Below are 15012 nucleotides of genomic sequence, written 5' to 3'. Positions count from 1 at the left end.
AGGCAGTGGGAGGGTCCCCTCCACAGAGATGAGACGAGGGATGGGAAGGGAAACTAAAAACAAACATAGCAAGGTAAGATATACTTAACCAGCACTACATTATTAAATGACAACCACATACGAGTAGTGTTTAGACAAGACAACACACGAGGTCAGTGAAAGTGCACGCATCTACATGCGCCTTATTGGGATTGTTGGGATTATTTACATGTGATATCCTTTTATAGTGCGAAAGTGTCGAAAGTAAATTCCATCTTTTTGGATTTTCAAAATGCATTTGATAAAGTTCCATTGGGTAAATTAATTCATAAATTGAAGTGAGCAGGTGAAGTAGGGCGATTTAATTCAGTTGAAGACTCTTTGTTCTTGAAAGCTAGATGCATCTATCATAAGCTAAAAAAGGTCACAAAGGCGCAATACATTGGGTTGGAGACTTTCTTTCAGCACAGAAACAGAGGATAGTCCTTGTGGGCGCTTGTTCCGACTGCGGAAGAGTGCCCTCCGGGAAGTGTAATCGGGCCGTTAATTTTCCTGATTTTTTCTACCATTTGAACCGTCATTCCGGGCAATACGGAGTCTCTCTTCATAGGTTCGGATGGGAGTATCCAGTAAACTGTCCAAGGGCCCGCTAATATACAAGTACGTTCGTACCATGGTCGTCTGGAAACCGGAACACTCTTGCCAGCTGTAGCGTAAATAGACGCTGCTAAATCTCAAACTCCAGTTCTTTGTTTACTAACCATATGTGAATGTTTTTAAAGCTATTGTTTTATTTGTTTCTGTTTATCAATATCCAAGAAACTTGTAAACGTGCGATGTAGGGCCTGTTACCAGAAAACTCAACGTAAGACAGGTGCGACCATATGATAATCCCTTTACTGAGAGGAAGTGTATGGAGACAATGAAATTGAAGATTATTTTCGGCACCGGGACTTCCAGTTGAAGGAGGAGAATGCCCGACATGACGAGCCTGCTCTCCTCTACGGCTATTCCATGCTAATAACAGCTGGCAGAAATCATTTTGTCCAAAAAACGGAAGCTGTTCAGCAATGCACTCTAAGTCTCTAACATGTCTCCTTAAGATTTTCATATCTTTATAAAAATGGACTTTTTGGCAGGAACGAAATTTCAAGTGATGAAAATCTAAAAAAACGGGTGACCACTTATACCAATGGACAGGCGGCAGAGGAATTTGAAGCTGGAATATAAAAATTGGTCACACCTTGTCGGAATTAATGGTGACTAGGAAGAAAAGTCGTTCAAGGTTTCCAGTTTACTTATAAATTGTTTATTTCTAGAAATTAATAACTATTTATGTTTTAATGCCAAAATGGTGTGTACTTACCAGCCAACCCTCATATAAGTCAGGCGCACAAGCTGTGCCTGGGAAATTTCTGCGAGAAGACGTCGGCCCCGACGATTCTCATGAACCGGGTGCGTGCGTCGCCTCAAGGGTGCTCGGTGCATCATGCATTCTGACAACACGATTCCCGTGCCAGATTGCCGCACTGGGATGGGAGAGATTTTAAATCGTCGTTTGTTGAGGATCCAGAATCCGATGAAATTCCATACGGCTGTAAGTGCAAAGCATCCAGTCTTACGCAAATTTTAAAAAATAAGTTAGTATTAACCAATTCTATCCCATGATGTTCCAATCAACTTTGCTAAACGATACTTGGTTAAACCAAGGAAGCATTGGGTCAAGGTTTCCAGGAAGAAAATACATTTACTTGCATGGTTATATGTAACATTTAATGATACTCATTTGAGAATTATCACACACATTGTTTATATCGCTTCATCGGAATACATCAGGCAGATCAACTGTATTTAAATTGCAAAAATCAAACTGCAACAACTAATGTGATTCTTCAATGCAATATCCAATATTATAAAACAACACAACTCCTGCATACCCCAGCTAAATATGTACAGATTTTGGACACCATCTACATATAATGACCAGAGAAACAGAGATACCGGCCCCTAATTACTCTAGCCATACGAGTTGCATTGAATGTGCCCGGGAGCCTTATCTCAGGCTACCACCAACAAAAATAAGTTAAAGATACTATAATAACAATACAAAAAGACAGGAACTTAAGTTATCGTTTACATGAAGGAATTACGAGCAGACATGGATGAGAAAGGTGGCCCAAATTGACATACAAAAGGGAGATAACATTTAAAAGATTTCCTATTCAATAATGTAAGGTAGCAACCGGGCCATAGGGGTTGAGAATAAGAAACGGTCATAATAATAATAATAATATCCAATTCATGTAAAATGCAACACTGACAAATACAAATATAGTTAAAATCATATGCCTTCCATACCAAAGCAGTTCAACAGATATTAATAATAAAACAGCAGAGAAATATAACTTGGGAAATGCACAACAGGTGACATGGTTCAGTATACCATAAACGATTAAAGGGAAAATGTTTTCCAATAGTTCCTCAGTTATCACAACTATTCCGAGTCCCAAAAACATTGAACAAGGCCATAAAAGACATTGATTGGTTCCTAAACATGGTGTGGTATAGTATACACATTGCAGTTAAATTTGACACCCAAATTTAACCGGATGAGAATGAGACAAGCTTGTGCATACATTAACATAAAATAGTATAACGTGATGAACATTTACAGATTCATAAATTACAGAAACAAACATTAATGTGCCAAAGGTATGATGATAGTAGCAAATCCCATTTCCCAATGGGTACTTAACCCACACTAAAAAATTCAGGTTTAATATGCTGATAAGTGCCACCGACGGCATCGCGGTACTGTTTAAATAAAACTTCAAAATGCATGCAACGGACAACTAAATACATGGATGTATGTCATTTTAGGCCCCTTCATGTCTCCAGGTGAACCCGTAAGTCCACACAATCAAGTCTATTCCACATGGTGGAGGATGCTGGGCCACCACTTGTCAGTCCAAACACAATGTCCGTCTGCTTTAGCTAAGAGTAAGTCTTGGAGATCAGTCGTAGCAAACGTGCCTTCGCCCAAGCAGCCAGGGGGACGCCAAGACAGATGCAAAGCTCTTGCACACCGCAGCTCCTCACTGCTGCATTCCTCCAGTCCGTTGCCAACAGGGCAAGGGCACAGGCAGAGAACAAGGTCCAGCCTCGTCTCCGTTCACCTCTCTTCCGGCAGCTTCGAAAGAAACAACACGCATACACACTTTATACACTTGCACAAACTTGTGTCCCAGTCGACTCCCCGGGCGTGGTGGGGAGTGCACGGGGCTCTGCGCTCGGGAAGTGCATTCCCAGGCCACGACCGTCGTCAATACTGATATCCGCCATCACTGAGATGCCCTCTCTCAGCGGACAGGAGGGGAGCCGGGCCCTGGAATTGCCACGCGGCCGCCGCGACTCCTTGGGCGCCGAGTTGGCGCTGCACAAATCACAGGTTAACCCTCAGCGACGAGGAAGCGTAGTCGCGGGCTAAGGGGGTGGCCCGGCGGTAGGCCGAGTGCTGCCGGACGACTAAGAGGGCACGGGGGAGGAGGAGGAAACGGAGGGTGACGATGATTTAGCAGAGGCGAGTGGCGAGTCCTGGGGGGAGGCAGGGGCAGGTGTGGGGGGCATGGCGGGGGAGGCGGACGGGTCGGAGTCCTCGTCGGCCAGCTCGCAGGAGAGCCACGAGTGGCAGAGGATCTCCTCCAGGGTGGGCCGGTCGCCGGGGCGGATCGAAAGACATCTCCTTATCAGGTCTCGGCACTCTGCAATATAAGGAGGGCTCGTGAGTGACTAATTGATGCCTGGCTATGCAGAAGTTGATGTCACTCGTATCATACGAAGATTATAGATGAATAAAAATTGTTTGGGGGCTCACCTTGCGTTAACCTGTTGTGGAAATTAATCTCAGCTCGGACTATCTCACGGTCCTCTTCAAATGGTACGTCACCGCACACCATTCCGTAGAGCAGGACACCCAGCGACCAAACAGTCGCGCTTCTTCCGTCGTATCTACTGCAATTAATCCACTCGGGAGGGGCATAAACACGAGTCCCTGTAGTAGAAGAAAAATAAATTGTTCATCAAAATATACATAATAACAAAACATACTCAACTATTTAGCTTGCTTAATGCTCAGTATTAACATAATAGTTATAGACGTGAACAAAGATGTTTGAATCCTGGCGACTATGACATTGGGCACAGATGGCCGAGCGTGATGCTCGGCGGCGGTCGTAGGAAGACGTCCGTGGTCATCATTATAGGAAATCCTCTCAAAATGGAGGTTATAGCAGTGGAAAAGATCCAGAAGAGGATTGAAACGATTCCGATTGGTACAAGGAATGATAGGACGAAGATGAGGGGACTACATTAAGACGAGAAGAACTACATGACACCCGTAAAACTTGTGTCTTATGTGGTAGAGGAAAGAAATGCCCCATTAGTAAAATAAAAAATGTACATACACGACAATTTGGGGAAAACAGATCAGTGTCATAACTCGTAGTTGTAAACTTTGGCCGGCGACGAAGAGGGAGGGGGCGCGGCCGGTAAAGGAGGGGCGGTACTCGAGGAGGTGGGTCTCGTCTCTTCGTCAGCTTGCGTTTTACTTTCCTGCTAAGATTTGGAGTGCTGATGAATCAACCTCGCAACATTCCTTCCACGAGCTTGCATGCATTAATTGCACGTCCCATGATTACTTACAACCGCATTACAGCACCAGTGAGTCCAATGGGATGAGAATTACAAACAAAAGCATGAAGGCAAAAATAAACGACTATTAGACTTTCGGCTACAAAATTGGCTAAAACTTTTCACCCATAAAAACTACAACAGCAAGTAACACAATTTCATATAAAGGGAGAAGAGCAACATTTTATTAAGTACCAGATTCCCGTTTTATAGCGGAACAATACGCATGCCGGCACAACTACGCAGCCATAAATACGCTCATCTTACTACGTGGTAACCGCGTAATAGGACGAGCGTAACGCGGTCACGTTTCAAGGTGGCGTTCCGTGCTGGGTAAAACGATGCACTTACTGAACTCGTTGATGCAGCTATAAGGAGCTGGCATCCATTTTCTATCTGAAGCTATAACGCAGATAGGCACCTTGGTCCATTTACAAGCAATGGTTGGATTTATTATAACTTTCAAATAAATTTGTAATAAAATTGCATATAGAACTTGTAAAAATTAAGGAAATGGGCGCCTACTCGCACTACTGACTCTCACGAGGAATTTCCCCTTTGCATAAATTAAAATAGCACTACCAGTTGGCTGTAATATTAACTTGACATAAGCCTTCTTATTCAGCACGGCGCTCGTTATCCGTTCACCCGTCAACCTTTGCGATTTCGTATCGATTGCATTTCCCGAATATCATTTTTTTAACCTATCATTAGTAATATATCAACCAACATTAACACTTTTAGTTTATCATACATGATCACTACTTTACAGGTTCGGCCCCACTGTGCGGCAATGCGATACGAAGGGAGCGGCTGTAAGGGGCCAATCGGCGTCAGTACGTCCCTCCGAGGTTCCTAAAATCGATCGGAAGTTGGACGGAAGAGGTTTTACTCTACTCGTTCGAGTTTGAGGCATCCGCCGCCTTAGGAGGGGAAGAAACTAGGGTGGCGAGTGTGCAAGGGGATGCCTTGCCGCGGCGGCGGTGCAAGAGAGGAGAGAGGTTGGTTGGAGTTGGAGCGGGGAAGCGGGCCGGCGGTCGTTTCACGAGCGGAAAACGGGTCACGCAGACCCCTTATGTCTGACATCCCCTTTCGCCAAGCCCCGGGCTCGCCGATCAATAATATCCCGCCCGCGCGTCTAGCCGTCTGGCCTCACTCCTAGACCTCCCCCCCACCACACCGTGGCACACGATGTGCCGTGGCACCCACTACTCGGGCATAACCAGGGCAGGGTTAATTCCGCGCGCACTCATTTCTCCTCCCATCGACCGCCTCGCCAATCCAGCCACCAGCGACCCACAACAAAACTTAAAAACAAACTCACCGTCAAAATCTGTGTAGAGGCCGTCTCTCAGGAACGTCCCGGAGCCAAAATCAATCAGCTTCAGGGAGCTTGTCTTCAGATCCACCAAAATGTTTTCGTCCTGACACAACAAGAGACAAAGTACATTAAAACGTGCTCCCGACGGAATACTGAATACGCCCATTAACGCTCATTTGCGCGAAAACAAGGGCACAAGGAAACAGTCAAAACATTTACCTTAATATCCCTGTGGATGACTCCAGCCTTGTGGCACTGCATGACAGTCTCCACAACCTGGATGAAGAAGGCTCGGGCCACGCTCTCTTCCAATGTCCCCTTCTCAGTTATAAAATCAAAAAGATCCTTCACAGATTCTGGTCTTTCCATGACGATAATGGAAGAGTTCTGGCGCTCGTAGTAGTCTAAGAGCTTGATAACTCCCGGTACGTGGGATACCTTCCGTAACAGGCAGACCTCCATGGGCACAAGCTGGTCTTCGACCTTAATGGAAAAGTCTCAGTGAACCACCCATAAACTATGGAGGAATCGAAACAATGAAAGTGAAATAGAAAGCCTCCTTACCACAGTCCAATCCGACACCCTATACTTGTTCACTTTCTTGATGGCGACCTGAAAAATGAAATATTGAACTGTTAATACATTTCCCACGTATCGATCTAAAAGCATGGCCCAATGTAGGACACCTTTTTTATTGGAGGTAGGGCTCTGGCTAGGCACAACTTTACACATTATGGCCCAAATATGGCTACACTACGGTAGGTAAAACCAATTTCAAAGTAGACATCCTGGCATACTCATTAGTTCGGTTACTATATCGTTTACCAAGCAAACATATAATTACAAATTTAAAATATATTTCCTGGAGACAACATGAATGAGGCAAGAAAGGAAATAGACCAAAATCAATAAATACAGTTTGTCAATAGTGAACTTCCATTGAAGAGGGTAACGTCATAGTTCTATTCCGACGACCAGGTGCAATGAAAATGGCAGGTAAAAATCTGCGAAATATGCAATATATTCTGCTCAAGAAGTTGTGCAATCCTCCAAGTCACTCAGTTAAAGTGAATCGTGTGCCCCTCAGACCGCACGAATCATCCCGTCCATCAAAAAAACCCCTTACACCGGAGGCTACCAATTAGTATAGCTATAGTAATCTTTCCAGCACCTTAAAAATCTAGTCTTTGCAAATTTCACCCAACCTCTTGGCTCAATTTAGCCAAGCCCAAGTCTTGCCTTTGAGTCTATTCCTAGTTTTTCTACCTTCCAGGCATCTTCCCAAGGTATCTTCGTTCACTGCAATGAACCGTTGTTAGGTGTAGAATCTCTTGTAGTTGAAATAGAAAGTTAGCAAAATAACTAGTCCTCATACTCCTTGCAGATTGCTCACGATAAATATTACATTCTATCTCTATTTGGTTGAAACTACCCTGGAAGCATGTGAAAATTGGCATGTAGAACTCCGGGAAAATTAAAATTTCTGTAGACTGAATTATGGAAACAAAAAAATAGTGCAATTCCTTATTGGTAATGTTCCAGAATGTCCAGGTCATTCGGGCCGACACTAAAATTCAATTTGATGTGACAATCGAACGAAAGGTGCGAACTTGAAATGTGAAAGCTTGATTATTGACTCCACCAGAACGATTGCTCTAAGATGGTGACCTAACACCCCCTCTACACGCCCTTCCGGCAGCTTGCAGGGTATTATGCAGATGATTATTGCCACTGATTAACAGTTAACTTAATGAGTCATCGGGCTGCTCATGCCCGCATGCCGTCATAAGTGTGACATCATTGAATAGCGGAGAAGTTTCTTTGTTGTTGTCTTACTCGTATTACATACTATACATTGGAAGCGGCATATAGACCCATTCACAGTCCTTAAGCGTAACGGCAAATATGGGGCACCAGTAACATCTTTTAGCGATGAATAAAATCACTTAGAAGTTTAGTTTTAAGCTTTGCTCAGGACAACAACGTTTTAACCTAATTGTCAATACGTTACATAAAAATACGACTACATATAACTTCATGCTTGGGCACTGGTGCAGGAATAGTAAAGGAAGAGAACACGACTTGACAAGAACATTTATACAAGTGTTCAAAAGTTCATCATTCCAGTTTTGAGTGCACACGCATTTCATTGCCATAAAAAACATTGTAATTATAGTTGGTCACCTGAGTTTGGAACAAAATACCACGAAATGGGGCATAACAAGTGTTGAAGTGATCTCCTCCTTTATAATGATTGCATCCTGATCGATCATCAGAAAAGTTATATGAGGTCGGTAGGCACAAACTGTAGACACACAAAAGCAACTTTATACTTTTCAAATTAGTTGTGAGTCTCCTGCTCAAAACTTTCTACTGTACTCCCATTTAGTTTTTGAACCACTGCTGCCTTAATTAAATTAACTGTGCCCGAAGGAAACATTCTGCACACCAGGTTCCGTTTTTACGCTTGAAGTCATTGTACTGTGTCGGGACTGCAACTCTCACGTTAACTTCTACCGCGGAGAGACAAATTTAAAATACAACAGATATACTAAGGCCCACGCAGAACGTTAGAACTTCCCAGTTAGTTTCTACTTAGAGACTACGGCGTGGGTAAATATATAAATATTTTCTATTCATTCACATGAAAATAGATATTAGGACCGGCAAGTCAGAAGATCCTGCGTTCAATTCGCAGTCAAGGAAATATTTTGGGCACGATTCCGTCTTCCCTACCTCACCTGAGTCCGTCCCTATGTGATGTACTCGTATGGGTTCCAATTACCTATTTCCATGTGAATGAATATTTATCCGCCATACGGCGGATTATGGTGTTTGAACGTGCGTGTATAAAACCATAAACACAGTAATCAACCCGAAGGTCGGTTTAATAGGCGATGATAGAGTTCACCCAGTACTAAGCCCGACGGCGTGTGAAATTCAGACATCAGGACAGGGGGGCCAGTTCCTTTCCCTGTGCCAGTTATGGTTTCCCAGGAAGACCTGGTACCCGAAAAATCACTTTAGCTTGGGTGGAGCTGCAGGTGCCCAGAGTGCCTTGCCCGGGAATCGAACCCGGGACCCTCCGGTCAGCAGTCCAACGCTCTACCCACTGGACTACCGCGACCCACATATATATATATATATGTCGGTCGCGCGATATATATATATATATACATATATATACATATATATACATATATATATATATACATACATATATATACATATATATACATATATATATATACATACATATATATATATATATACATATATATATATATATATATATATTTATATATATATATATATACACACACATATATATATACACATATATATATATATATATATAATATATAAATAACACAAATATAAACATATTATGCTATATGTAAACATACTATAATAAACATACTGTTCGGCAAGCAAAGGCAACATTGCAAATAATAATCACCGGATATTATCATGTAGGGATAACTATATTTCAGCAGCACCCTAACTATTTACTTCCATTAATTTTTGTTTCGAGAGTCCAAAAATAGAAACTCTATGAACAATTGCGTAAAAATGAACTATTCTCATTGCGTATCACTATGTCGTACTATTTCCCGTATTAAAATCGCATGTACACTTGTATCCACTGTAAGTGACATGCCTCCAGAGATTACATCTACATAATACCCCGCAAGCCGCCGCAAGGGCGTGTGGCGGGGGGTGTTAGGTCACCAACCGTAAAAAGGAAAAATACCACATGCAAAAAAACAACACGGAAAATTACACCCACAGCAGCGCACACACTCATGCAAAAATCCCTTCATCCAATACTCATGCAAACACATATACCGCAAAACAACTAAAAAACTGCACCCCATGATGCAGCACGAAAGCCATCCTACAACACCGAAGCCAGGACACAACAAGCAAGAAATTGAAACATCACTACCACATGAAAATGCACCACGAAACACTCTACCCCCAAAGAGTCTGTAAAAGGCAGGGAATGCGACCCAACGTTGCAGGTAGCAGGAATTTCCCCCCGCGGGGAGGGACGAGGGATTGAAAGGGAGACTTAAAAACAGATGAACGGAACACGAATGAGGTCATTCGGAAAGAATGGGTTATTATAGCAAAACACATAAGGTTAGTGGAAGAGCATGCATTTAAATACAACTAATTATTTTTTAGACGCTGAGGGTGGCAAGTGGAATTTTTGCTATCTATAACCCTGCAGTTGCTATCCCGTATTGTCCGTGGGAAGGAGTCCTTGAGTCGGATAGTTCTGGCATCTATTTCCCGAATTTTATATGCATGATCCAAGCGACCAATGTATGTAGGAGTACGAATAATTTGCGAGACCTCGGTGCTGAAACATGCGGATCTAAATTTATTTAATAATTTCAATCTTGCATTGAATCGTCTCTCTTCTAATGATTCCTACCCCAAATCCATAAGCATTTCGGTGATGCTTTGCGTTTTATCGTAAGAATTTTTAACAAAACGGGCATCCCGGCGTTGAACCTTATCTATTTCCGGAATGAGCCTTTTTCACTCGGATCCCACACGCTGCATGCGTATTCTAAATGAGGCCTTACAAGAGCGTGGTAACAACGTTCCTTGACCTTCGAGTCACTTTTGCCGACAATGCGTCTAATGAATCCCAATTTTTTATATGCTTGACCGCAGACTTTACGTATGTGAGTCCCCCAAGTTAAGTCTTTTGTGGATGCGACACCTAGGTATTTTACCGTATCATCTACGTCTAGGTCAAATTCCAGCTAATTTGTAAGCAAATCCCGTTGATCTTTTAAAGAAATTTACCACTGAACATTTATTACAATTTAGAGTCAATCCCCAGTTAGAACGCCATTTAGTAATGCAATCTAAATCCTGCGCTAGAATAAAACGATCCTCATCCCCAGATATCTCCCGATAGATCACCGTGTCTAAAATGAATTAAAAATTCTTATAAGCTACGAGCACGTGCTTTCGTTGAGACGACGAACTAAATTACTTTAATGAATCAAGAATCATTGGAATGGGCTTAGGGTAATTATTCACCAGAAATGTATCCCTGAGACCGGCAGAAAATAATTTTAATTGTGGTACATTAACAATAATTTGGGCGGAATGAGTTAAGACGCTCCACACACCTAACTTTAAAAATAATGCGGAAAGTCAATACGGTTTTTAATTCCCAGCCAAGCTAAAGCAAACCACATCGTGGCAAAATAAAATTTGGCCAGGGGTTAAAAAACCATGAGGCTAAGCTATCAAACAGAGCCCATGTACAGTGTAACCACAATAGACTATCAACGTATGGGTAAAAATTGACCACATTTCCTGCACTTTGTGTGTTAAAAGTCGATACACTTAAAAATTCTAAAATTCTAGGCCAATACGTCAGACGTCGAGTAGCAATGAACTGAATACCACTAGCACAAAACCAGTATAACAAAGGAAATGAAATAAAAACCGTAAAGGTGTATTAAACTTACCGAAAGTCCATCTTTTTGTCGTACCCCATCATAAACAATACCGAAGCCTCCTTTGCCGAGGACATTGCCCTCACGGTACACGCACTCAAAAGGTTCACGGTGCGGAGGTATGGCTGGAATAAGAAAAAACTTCACATACTCGTATTTTATGGACCACAGCAGATCACTAATGTAGTCGCTGTTAAAATCGTAGCGTATCTATTGAACACCAACTGTCACTATCACATCCTACCCGTTCAATTAAAGCGCAGGCGATTGAGTAGAAACTTACCTAATCTTTCATTTCTCTCGATGGGCTTCTTCCGTAACATTTTAACAGGAGCCGTGGTGCAGTATCCACAACAATCACTTTACCAACTGACCTCTTTAACAACACTACTGAATAGATCCAAGCGAAACACGAGCACCGGTTGCAGAACGCCACATTGACCTCCGACCGTCAATGCTGCGTTGCAATGTACCTGTGACTAACAGCCGCTCTGCTGCACCTCCTATATACCCCTAAACCGCACTCTCTTCCCTCCGTAACTTTCATATCCCTCCGCTTGGCGGGCAAACGTCCCCTCGGATATGCGTCAAAAACTTGTATGATATAATAACTTTCATCGTGATAACAACCTTTTATGGACTAAAAGTACATGAATAATTATATTGCTAACAATAAACAACATCGTGCTCTGATCTAGAAACGACCTACTTAATATATATGAGGTACTACTTTGTTTGTATGCGGAAGGTTATTCTTTGTACATTTACTGGGCGTAGTGTATGCGTCATATGTTTTGATGAACTCCCGCCAAAACGCACCAATGAGGAGATACTACAGCAAGGAAACGGGGTTAAAGGAAATATACCCTGGGAATATTGAGCAGTGAAGAAAAGGTTATTGCGTCATCCACATTTTTGGATAGATTGTTTCCATATTATTACCTTCATTTGTATGTTAGCTGATAATATATGTACTTACATGCATGTCTTAGAAAGCCTAAAATTACACATTACCAAAACCCACAACGCTGGAACTACGGCTACATGAAACACCTTAATAAATTTAAAAAAAAAGGTTCCGTGGGATTAATATGAAAATGACCAAAATTTACATCTTCACAATAACCCGCAAGCCGCCGTAAGGGGGTGCGGCGGAGAGTGTTAGGACACCAACGTAAAGAGAGAAAATAACCACAGGCAAAACCAAGTGTCTCGCCTCCGCAGGTTGGACGCTTGGAGGGATCATTCTCGGGGCAAGGGAAAGGTAACGCTGCGGCGAGGATTGGACTTTGCGGACGCAGTTCCGATTCCCATCTCCAACAGGTACCAGGTGCAGTCCAATGACATCAACCTCGTATCTGCAGCCCATACCCATACCCTGAGGTCACTGCTTAGAGAGAGAGGTCAGCAGACGGGTAGGGAGGAAATTATTATGAGAGGCAGCTCCAATGTCCGTCGTGTACTAATGCCTCCTTTCGACGTAGGGTCCAACGGGAGGGCGATTTTGGATTGCTGTCATCGCGATGTATACCAGGGGGCGGGGTTTCTTAGGTGACGCAAGCGGTAAAGGCGGCTGCATGTGACGTGGGTTGCTCCAAACTACGGATTGTAGCATATGTAGGGACAAACGACGCCATGGACCGCGAATCCGATGAAAATCTTGGTTCTTTCAAGGAACTGTATTCGATGTTGAAGTAGGTAGGTGCGGAATTCAAAACCCTGTTAAGTTAAGCATTCATCCAATTTTCCCACCATTTGACCGTGGTGGAATGTTTTGGAGTCGACTTGAAAGGGTAAACAATAAATAGGGAAATTTTTATCGAGGAATTGGAGTGGACTGCATAGACTTGCGGCCTGCTTTTGCATTGTGTCGGGACACTCCTCAGCGTTCGGGAGTACGAAACACGGTTTGGGCAGTTGCAGTAGGTAGCAACTAGTATCCAGGAGTATATGAAGAGAGTTAAGCATATTTGGTTGTTTAATAAGCAGATCATATAGTGATATTTACATTATAAAATTAACACGGGTCATTCACAGAAAAATAGATAAATATCACGGGAAATGTGATAAATATTATACTTAGCATATGAGAGTGAAAATGTAGGTAGCATCAGAAAGGTAAATCAAAATGAGTTCATCAAGAATAGTCAAAGCTGTCTCCATAGTGACAATACACTGCCGAAGTTTAAAAACAAAATTTTCATTTATGTGTGCATATATATGCATGTGTATATTGTTATTATTAATATTATTCTTATCATTATTATTATTGTTATTATAATTATTAGGAAATCTACGGGTTAAGGTTGGTTTTTGGATGGACACAGCTGCTAAATAAATATTTTGTCACTCCTAACAAAACACAAGATCCTACTATACATCAGGACCCTCTTAATCTCTGACTACCTTGTTCCTCCCTTCATCCCGCCCAACATCCCTATCCTGTTCCTTCCCTTTCCTCGTTTGCCTAACATTCTCCCCTCTATTACAGTCTTCAACATCCCACTGCCGATCAATACCCCATTCATCCACTTTTCCTGCCTCCATAGGATTTCTCCCAACAAACCCCTCTCTTCGCCCACCATACCAAGTACTTCCTCATTTGTTTTCTTCTCTGTCCATTTCACTTCTCCATTCTTCTCCACACACAAATTTCAAAAGCCTCCCATTTACGTCTATCCTCCTGCTACAAAGACCAGGTTTCCGCGCCATACCATAACTACGCTCCACACCAAAGTTTTAACGAGTCTTTTCTTAACATCCTTACTCAACGTCCCTGTCATCAACTCCCTCCTCCTTGTGAAAGCCTCTTTGCCTAGCGCAATTCTTCTCCTTACGTCCCTACCACTTTGACCGTGTTGGTCCAAAACACTTCCGAGATACGTAAACTGTTCTACCTGCTCTAGTTTTTTCCCTCCTATTTTAATGTTTAAAATCGCAAAACCTTTGTTTTATTAATATTGATTCTCATCCCATACCTGTCGCACTGAATTTCCAATTCACTCAGCAATGCTTGCAACCCCTTGGCTGACTGACAAACTACCGCTTAATCATCAGCGAACCTAACTGATTTTACAAATTCCCCACCCAATTTCATTCCTACCTCCAGTTCTTCGCATGCCTCTTCAATCATTTCCTCTGCATACAGGTTGAACATTAAAGGTGATAATGGGCAACCCTGCCTTACACCTCTTCCTAACACTGCCCATCCGGACTCCCCGTTCCCCACTCGCACCTTTGCATTCTGAGATATGTACAGGCCCTCCTTTCCCTCCAATATATTCCTATTTTCTGCAATATACTTATTAGTTTTTCCCAATTCCCTCTATCTAACGCTTTTTCGAAATCTACGAAACAGGCAAACACCTCCTGGTTGTGCTCTATATTCCACTCGATTAATAATCTCATTACTGCAATGGCATCACGCGTACCTCTCCCCTTCCTAAACCCAAACTAGTCATCTCCTAAGTAATCATTTGCCCTACTCTCTATCCTTTTGTTTATGATCCTGAGAACAACTTTAGCTGCGTGGGA

General features: G+C 42.6%; 1 protein-coding gene across 1 annotated transcript; it reads right to left on the bottom strand.

Moving 5' to 3' along the window:
- Window positions 1-1740: 1740 nt before the first annotated feature.
- LOC139691273 (serine/threonine-protein kinase pim-3-like) lies at window positions 1741-11941 on the bottom strand. The gene is made up of 7 exons (XM_071589031.1): window positions 11762-11941; window positions 11491-11603; window positions 6554-6601; window positions 6209-6472; window positions 5993-6092; window positions 3854-4030; window positions 1741-3740 (listed from the first exon to the last, which is right to left on the bottom strand). The coding sequence occupies exons 1-7, from the start codon at window positions 11799-11801 to the stop codon at window positions 3505-3507; spliced, it is 978 nt and encodes a 325-aa protein (XP_071445132.1). The 5' UTR covers window positions 11802-11941; the 3' UTR covers window positions 1741-3504.
- Between the last annotated feature and the right edge of the window lie 3071 nt (window positions 11942-15012).

Source organism: Hetaerina americana, unplaced genomic scaffold (assembly GCF_022747635.1).
Source record: "Hetaerina americana unplaced genomic scaffold, ioHetAmer1.1.p SCAF_31, whole genome shotgun sequence".
Lineage (NCBI taxonomy): Eukaryota > Metazoa > Arthropoda > Insecta > Odonata > Calopterygidae > Hetaerina > Hetaerina americana.
This window is presented reverse-complemented; position numbering and strand designations above follow the sequence as displayed.

What these genes read in the sequence shown, in the direction of transcription:
- LOC139691273 (XM_071589031.1), bottom strand. Translation starts at nt 11,801, where the DNA reads ATGTTACGGAAGAAGCCCATCGAGAGAAATGAAAGATTAG. An exon ending in CCTCTACACAGATTTTGACG is followed by an intron (nt 4,031 to 5,992) that starts GTGAGTTTGTTT and finishes CTTCTACTACAG; the next exon opens with GGACTCGTGTTTATGCCCCT. An exon ending in CCACAACAGGTTAACGCAAG is followed by an intron (nt 3,741 to 3,853) that starts GTGAGCCCCCAA and finishes CTTATATTGCAG; the next exon opens with AGTGCCGAGACCTGATAAGG.